The sequence below is a fragment of the Episyrphus balteatus genome, chromosome 2 (assembly GCF_945859705.1).
Source record: "Episyrphus balteatus chromosome 2, idEpiBalt1.1, whole genome shotgun sequence".
Lineage (NCBI taxonomy): Eukaryota > Metazoa > Arthropoda > Insecta > Diptera > Syrphidae > Episyrphus > Episyrphus balteatus.
In genome coordinates, this window is record NC_079135.1 from 14,167,214 (window position 1) to 14,175,406 (window position 8,193).

The 8,193-nt window shown below is 31.5% G+C and overlaps 1 protein-coding gene across 1 annotated transcript; it reads right to left on the bottom strand.

Annotated features, from left to right (window-relative positions):
* Window positions 1-6,096: 6,096 nt before the first annotated feature.
* On the bottom strand, window positions 6,097-8,193 carry LOC129909240 (adenosine deaminase 2-like). Its single transcript, XM_055986291.1, has 3 exons — window positions 7,297-8,193; window positions 7,050-7,232; window positions 6,097-6,988 (listed from the first exon to the last, which is right to left on the bottom strand). The coding sequence occupies exons 1-3, from the start codon at window positions 8,128-8,130 to the stop codon at window positions 6,356-6,358; spliced, it is 1,650 nt and encodes a 549-aa protein (XP_055842266.1). The 5' UTR covers window positions 8,131-8,193; the 3' UTR covers window positions 6,097-6,355.

Below are 8,193 nucleotides of genomic sequence, written 5' to 3' on the forward strand. Positions count from 1 at the left end.
CGCCAAAATAAGTCTGATATATTTTTGACTGACCTCCAAATTTGTAGCTTTTTAAATGCTTTTTAATTCCACAAATTTGGATTTGATAGCCTCAACAATTTTTTTGCCATTCAAAATTCCGCTAAAATAAGACTGAAGTTAGCGGATGAAAATATGAAAATTTTATTTTTTTTTGTTCAAAATCTTAATGCAAAAATTAATTTTGTAGCTCCATTAAGTCTTTTTTTATTTCAACTTAATGTTTCAAAAGTGCATTTGATTCCATTTTGATCAGGCCAATGGAAACATTTTTAAAAAATAACTTTTTTTAAACTTTTTCTTTTGCCAGTAATTTAAGCTTTTGAAAGCAAAATTTAAATTTTTGATGTAAATTCTAATTTTGAGGCTCCAACACTCTTTAAAATATTCATAGTTTTGTTAAAAAAAAATTAGTTCAAAACAAAGCTCTCAAAATATAAAAAAATGCGAAGTTCAATTTTTTTTTGCAGAAATTTGAAGTGACCTAGACCCATGTAAAACACGAAAACCTCAGTTTTGTAGCTCGATCAGTTTTCTTGTTATTCAATATTCCGCTAAAATAAGACCCAACCTCATTTGTATGAAACGGTCAAATTTTTTTTCAAATAAGTTGCATTTTTTAATTTTTTTTCTTTTCTCGAAATTGTAGCTTTGAAAAACCAAAATTTGTTGCGCAAACATTAAATTTTGTAGCTCCTCCAATCAAATAAGAGTTTAACCTCGGAATGAATGCTACTAGAAATTTTTTTTGCTCAATACCTTCGTTTTGGCATTCTATAACATACCTACCTCAAAAGTCTAGAAAAATGCCATGTCCGCAAGTCGCGATTTTCAAGGTCAAATCGCGAAATGGGGTTTTTCAAAATTAGCAAAAAATGAAGATCTAAATATATACACATATGAAACATGATTTCAAGGTATTTTTTAATGCTGATGCCAAAAAATCTAAAATCAAGGCTATCTGACATCTCAGAAAAAAGTTATACCTGTTTTTCATCTTTCAACCCATATTATTATAACAGTTGCTAACTTACTACCAAAAAACCCTTAAAAGTTATGGTAGCGGAACCAAATTTTTGCATGAAGGTTTTAATATCCATTATCATTAAGAATAAAAATTAGCATTCATTCCGAGGTTTACCCCTTTTTTCACCTTATTTGATTGTATTATCAGTCATTTTCTATTTCAATTTGATGTTTAAAAAATGCACTTTTTAAACTTCAACAAACTCTTTCAGTTCCACTTTGGAATAGAAATACTATCTGATTTCATCAAATAAGAAAAAGTGATAAATTCACCAGTTATATCAGTGTTATTTAATTCCTAAACGCCATCTCTGGTGACTTGTATTCCTCCTAGACATTGTTTCCACTTCAATTAGCAATCAGCTTGTTTAAAACAAGACAAAAAAAACACAAGACAAACCTCAAAGAATCCCAACAATTCAGTTAATTTTTAATTAGGTCACAACCGCCAACTCTCTTTTCAGCTACAAAATTAACCCAAAAGTAGTAAAAAAAAAACCATTGTAGAATTGCAGACTCGGCAGAATTCCAAATGAAGCCAAAAGTCAGGAGGAAAAATGAACGCCAAATGTTCAAAAGCCACATAGCGAGCAAATATAATTTTTTCGAGAGTTTTTTTTATCTTTTTTTTTTTGTGAACTTTCATTGTGTATGTTTCTGTCTGTCTTTTCTGTGGTTGAATGCCAAAGATAAAGAAGTCTCACATCGATTTATTAGACACCACCCATACCAACTTCAAGTTTCATAAAAACAACCCACAAAAAGTCAGACAGATGAGCAAACTTTGCACAGAGAAAAGATTAATGACAACTGGAGACAAAAGTCCAAAATGGCATGTACAGAACTCATATAAAACATAAAGCAAAGCCATAAATGTCCATCAGAAATGACCAACTGACTGACTTGACTGTGGACTTGACTATATGACGATATGGACCAATCGATGACGGGAAGATATCAACCAAACAAGTCTGTACTATTCCAATAAAAAAAAAGGAAACGGAAACAGACAAACTACTACATTTTGTGGTCAGATGGTGATGACATATCCAAACATCGAGATGAAGACTGAATGTCAAATGGAGTTTGGATGCGTGCCGAGGTAAGGAAGATGGTGTTTTTGTGATGGTATAGATGGGCTCAAAATCGACAAGCATAGATATTTGTATAAATGAACATTTGTACCTAACCAACATACTCACACATACCTACGTACGCATCCTGATTGATGACTTTTCTTCACAAAATTCAATTAAGCTATATGCGAGGGGTAGCGAGGACCAAATGAAATACGGGCCCAAAATAATTGAGAAATTTATTATGGTTGTATCTCGAGTGAATGTTTTTGGCAAGTTTCATGTCTTTGATATTGAAATTAAGATTATTCATTAATGTGAGGTTTGAGGTGTTTAAGGAATTTGGAAAGGAAAGAAGAGAATTTCTAATTGATCAAGTAAGTAAGTAAAATCTTTTTGAATTTTTTCAATATTTTTAATACAAGGATCTTTTTTTAAGAAACTGAGCCACGAGCAAATTAGCACGAAATGTTAAAGTTGTGAGAGTTTCATGCACTGTGCCCGAAGCCTTAAAATTAAGGATAAAGGTCTTAAGACATGAAATTAAAGCTAAATAATTTTTCTTTGCACAACTTTATTTTCTGAGTACCTGTCAGAGATTTGAATCCCATACAAAAGGTTTAAAAAAAAAATTGGGAAACTAAAAGACCAAAGAAAAAAAACTGATTTTTTTTTAAAAAGCATTTGAAACCTTAATTCTGCTAGTTTTAAAATCTAAGTTCCGTTTTTTACTTGCGATATAGGTGCAAGTTAATGATTCGTAAAATCGAACTTGAGATAACAATCAAACATGACTTTACGATGTTAGAGAAGGCTGAAAAAGTGGGTATCGCCATTCTGTCTGTCTGTCTGTCTGTCTGTATGTCCGTCTCTTTCTAGAACAACAGGCCAAACTACTGAAGCGATTTGCTTCAAACTTTGTATTTAAGAGTTTTAGGCGATTCCCTAGTAAGGGTAAATTGAATTTTTTTTACCAAAATTAACGGACCGAAATGGAAAAGCTTGTTTTTCTCAAGATTAAAAAAGTATGCGTAGTGTATTTTGGCAAACAACGTCCTACTTTTGAAACAATAAAAATATTTTTTCAACCGTTTAGTTATTAACGGTACCTGCTATAGTACCGTTTTTTTTATTTCGGACTTTCTCATAAACGACCTAACCGATTTCAACAAAAATTTTTACAAAAACCTTTTATCAGCCTTAATGTTAAAATTGAGAAAAAAATTCAAAAATGAATTTAGTTTTAGGATTTTTTGAAAAAGTTTCAATTTTATTTTTTGGAAATGTCAATTTTTTTAAAAAGAGATTGGGCAGGTTCAGAAACGTTAGGGACTAAATATTTAGGTAATTACACGGTCTCTGATTGGTCAGCTGTCAAAAAAAATCCTTCCAATTTATGTAATTTTATTGGAAAGCTGACTGGAAAGTTAGGCAACAAAATTGTCCCTAAAAATTTAGGAAAGTTTTACTGTCAACATGACAGCAGTTTGTTTTTAATTAAAGAATTAATTTATCAAAATTGAATTTATTTGTGTGAAAAACAACTAAAAAGTGCATTATCGGTTATAATTAACTTAATTTATTCATTACAGTTTAGTGAAATTTGGTGTCTTACCAATGCGACCGGTAAAATTCTTAAATAAATTTTGAAATTTAACAATAGCATCACATCCAAACTAATTTAGTCAATTTACTCAAATTTCCGTTCAGAAAATGACGTTTCCTAAATATATAGTCCCTAATATTTCCTGAACGTGCCCATTGATAATATTTTTGAAATTTTACTTTAATATTAATTTCATAAAAATAGTATACTAAAATAATTTTTGAAAATTTTGATTTGATAAAAACTATAAAAAAAAAAACAGTTTCTACAATTTTCAAAAAAAAAAAAACACCACTTTTTTCAAGCTGTAAATGTATAATTTCTAGAGCAAAATCAAATTCTTTTGAGTTTATTTCAACATTTTATTAAAATGTATCGTTTAAATTTTAGATAAATCAAAGAAAAATTAAAAGTTAAAAAAAATTGAAATTTTGAAAAAAAAATGTTCATACCATTTTTTGATCCTTTCTTTGAAAATTTTTGATTTTTCCACTTTCTTGTAATAATTAATAAGAAACAATAAAAAAATTAAAAATTTTTGTTTTAGAACAATTGCAATGATTTAACTATTTTAAGATTTGAAAGAACATCCTAATACTAGAAGAATGTAGCTTTTTGTTTTGTCATGATACGATCATTTTTTACTGAGATGCAGTCTATAAAAAATCACTAATTTTGTTTGTTCCTTTAATTTTTTGAAGTTAGTGCATAATATGCCACTTTATCTATTTTCAAAAATGACAGTGTTATGTTTGAAAAAAAAATTGATTTTGCCGTAAAGAATTTTAATGAATTCTGTTCAAATTAATATTATTAGCAAATATGTTTATTTTTCTGAACGCTTAATGATTTTTGTCAAGTAGGTAGTGAATGGGAATTTGGTAAGAAAAGTTATTAGATAAGATGATTATTTTTCATCTGTATTTTTTATCTGAAATGTCTAATTCAATCAATCAAATAATATCAAAAGACTCAAAGGTAATAAAAAATTTTAAAAATGTTCCAAAGAAATGAAAAAAATGAATATATTTCTTGTTCAAAATTACATTTTTCAATTTCCTCGAAAGTAAGCTTCTATTATTTCTTTGAAGATTTTTCTCCAGTAAATCTCTATTGCATATGCATGAAACACATACAGAGATACCTAAATTGCACCCACTTGAACTCTGTAAAAAATAAAATGCACGACTGGGGTCGCACGTACTTGCTCTTGCAGTTCAAAGCACTTTTATGTTAGTCTACTTGTAGATTTTAAAAGCTGCCTCTAAATTAAAAAAAAAAGATATTGGGGAAGAGCCGACATTTAGGGCAAAATTTTGTAAAATGAAAAAATTTTTTTTTGTTATTTGACTTTTTTGAGAAAAAATAAAAATGCAGTTTTATTGCCACTGCTTTAAATATTACGTATACAAAGTTTAATCAAAATCGTTAGAGCCGTTTTCGAGAAATTTGCAATATCGTATTTTTTTGTATGGGAGGTATACGTTCTATACGAGATAGAAAAAAACAAAAAAAAACCAACTTTCAGAATTCCATAAAAATCATCTGTACCAAATTTGAAGAAAATCCGTCCACCCGTTTAGGCTGTGGAAATGTGTACAGATGGACGCACAACCGCACAACCGCACAGACGCACAGACGCACGGACGGAATTGCGAGACCCACTTTTTCGGAATTCTCCATCATCGTAATGTTGGTTTTGATTAAAACCTCAATTTTTTTTTTCGACACGAAACCAATACTTGCCCTATAGAGCAAGTAAAAATTAGATCAAAAGTAAATTAAATAAAGTAGCTACTCATCAAATAGATAATAAGAAATTCTTCCCTACTGTTCTTTTCAATCAAAGCTTTTAAAATACACTCTCTTTCCAATAATTATATCCTTACACACTTGAATTCAAATTCCCTATAATTGACTTTCATTTCAAAAGATACTTTTTTTTCCATTAAACCACTTCAATCGTTTTCTTCTTTATTCGTCGAACTCAACTCAACAATATAATTGACTTTTATACTACTTCCAATTGTAATTAATGTTCTATAAAGTTAAAATGCGGCCACCTGAAGTATTTAATTTATTTTTTTCCAGGATAAAAAGATACAGTGTGTAGGAAGAAAAAGATAGAAACTCCATGAATGTATTTAATCTAATTAAGAAACATCCTCTTTGATCAAAGACATTCTAATTACTTATTCCCCATAGTTCCACTTTTTTTTTTTTTTGTATAAATCTTTTCCACCCAGTTTGCATTTATACCAAACCAACTGAAGAATGCAAATTCTCCTTTGCACAAAAATGATGTCCTGTGATGTCCTTCATCGTAATAAGAAACAGAAATATCCAATAAAACAAAAAAAAAAGTAGAAATAAATCAAAAAAAATACTTTCTTTTAATTAAAGCTTATAAAATGCAGTTCCTTTTATATATTCTCTCTTTTTCTGGATGTCCTTCTGTTTCTATTCTATTACTCCCAGGAATGTCCTTCTTCTTTTCCAATTTTCTTAATCTATCAGCAATTTCTATTAAATATTGTAGTAGTATTGTAATTTCTCTCTATTTGTACAAAAATGTTGACCTGGCAACAATTATAAACAATGGCGGTACGAATCGCACCACCACCCCCAGTCAATCGATATTATTTGTCAACGCTGCCGCTCCTGCTGAACCAGCCGAATTTCTCACCCAATCAATATATTTGTCCCATTTCACTTGCCACATTGCAAATGCTTGCTCCTTTTCATCCACACTCAAGGCACTATATTCAATTGAATTAATAGCCAATTGCTTGAGTAACCTCAAATCAGCATGAGCTGATGCAATACCCAAGAAGGCAACATAAAAGTCATGTGATAGTGGTGAAGCCCTCCAGAATGAAGGATCATCCGATGATATAACCACCGGATAGTTGTCCGCAAATAAATGCGAACACGGATGATTCCTCAAATCGGTGACCAATTGTAGTACTTGATTGGAAATTGGATTCACTTCGACAGCGATATTATTTTCTTTGAGATGTTCAAGGACACCAGGATGTTTAATTAGTGCGAAACCATGTCCAATGCGTTTTGTGCCGAGGAGTACGGCATCGACGAGATTTTCATCTGTGGTTGCACCAAACCAATTTGTTTCGCCAGCATGAAAATAGAAGTTGATGTCATCGGGTATTTGGAGAAGTTGTGGGAGGAAATCGATTAGTGGTTTGCCGAGTTCTTCTTGTCCAACCAAATCAAAGCCGGCAAAGAAATTTGGAAATTTCTCCTAATTAAATGGAAAATTCATGAGTATAAGACTTTTTGAAAAAAGGGGGTTTTTGACTTACCTTTAGTTCAATTGCGGTTGCAATATACTCTTTGACGTTGAGAGCTTTGACTTTTCTTTGAGGTGCGTAGATAAGTTTGGAACCTATAAAGTCAGGATTAGCATCCTTGAAGGACTTTAAGGTCTTCTCGTAGATTCGAGCTGTATCAATGTTGGTGTAAACGGTATTGTCCATATCATAAAGCTGTCGAAGAAGTTATTAAAATTAGTCAAAAATTCACTTTTTAGACTTTTAAAAAGTTTCATACCACAGGTAAAGTTGTTCGGAACTCTAAATACATGACTCCATCAGCGTGGAATTCGGTCAAAGCTTGATAGTAGTACTCAGCCCAAACGGGTGCATAAAACAGCAGTCCACTAAGAAGACCAAATATTTTCACAAATTCCTGCCATGCAGCATTGACATCATCGAACTTTTTAGTCGGGTATAGTGACAATCGGCCTCTGAGGTATTCGTCGAACTTTTTAGCTCCTTGTTGTTCACGAACGTTTGATGTTAAATCCCAGGAACAACCTTTTTCATTGGCCGGTTTTGTTTTCGAAAAAAGGAACAACTTAGCATCTTGATCGCTATCTATGCAAACCCAAAGGTCTCCCTTATAAGTCAGATTGACGATATAATTTGTACTGCATAAAGCGGTATCATGAGCATGTAGAACACCACCTTTTGGCATAGCTTCCAGAAGTTTGAAAAGTTCAGAGTCCCTTATTTTTTCCAAAACCGTAAAAAAATGCTGAGATGGACTAAAAAGATGAGGAACTTGAAGACCTTCTTCGAATTCTTTAGTTTTTGCTGCCATTATGATTTTATTTGCCAAAACTTCATCAGCGTTAAGTTTGATTTTCGAGCCGAAACCACGTGATTCTTCATTTTCTACCAATTGACTGCGAAGTTTGTTGTATTCTTCCAAAGATGGTCGTTTCGATGTGGCACGTTCAATCACAGTTGGTTGGCCAAAACCAAAACTATGATAAATGTCTCGTTTGGCATTTTGAAATGTTCGACTTGTATTGTATGGATTTGAGGAAACGAGTGTAAAAACTACGCAGAAGAAGAATGTGATCAACAGTGATCGATTCATGTTGATAGACTATTGAATGGAATTCTTCTGACCAAATGGTTGAGGGTTTTAATGACTTTTTAT

Coding starts and splice junctions, on each gene's coding strand:
- LOC129909240 (XM_055986291.1), bottom strand. CDS start 8,130: ATGAATCGATCACTGTTGATCACATTCTTCTTCTGCGTAGTTTTTACA. Junction 7,233..7,296: donor TCCGAACAACTTTACCTGTG/GTATGAAACTTT, acceptor CTTCTTCGACAG/CTTTATGATATGGACAATAC. Junction 6,989..7,049: donor CAACCGCAATTGAACTAAAG/GTAAGTCAAAAA, acceptor CCATTTAATTAG/GAGAAATTTCCAAATTTCTT.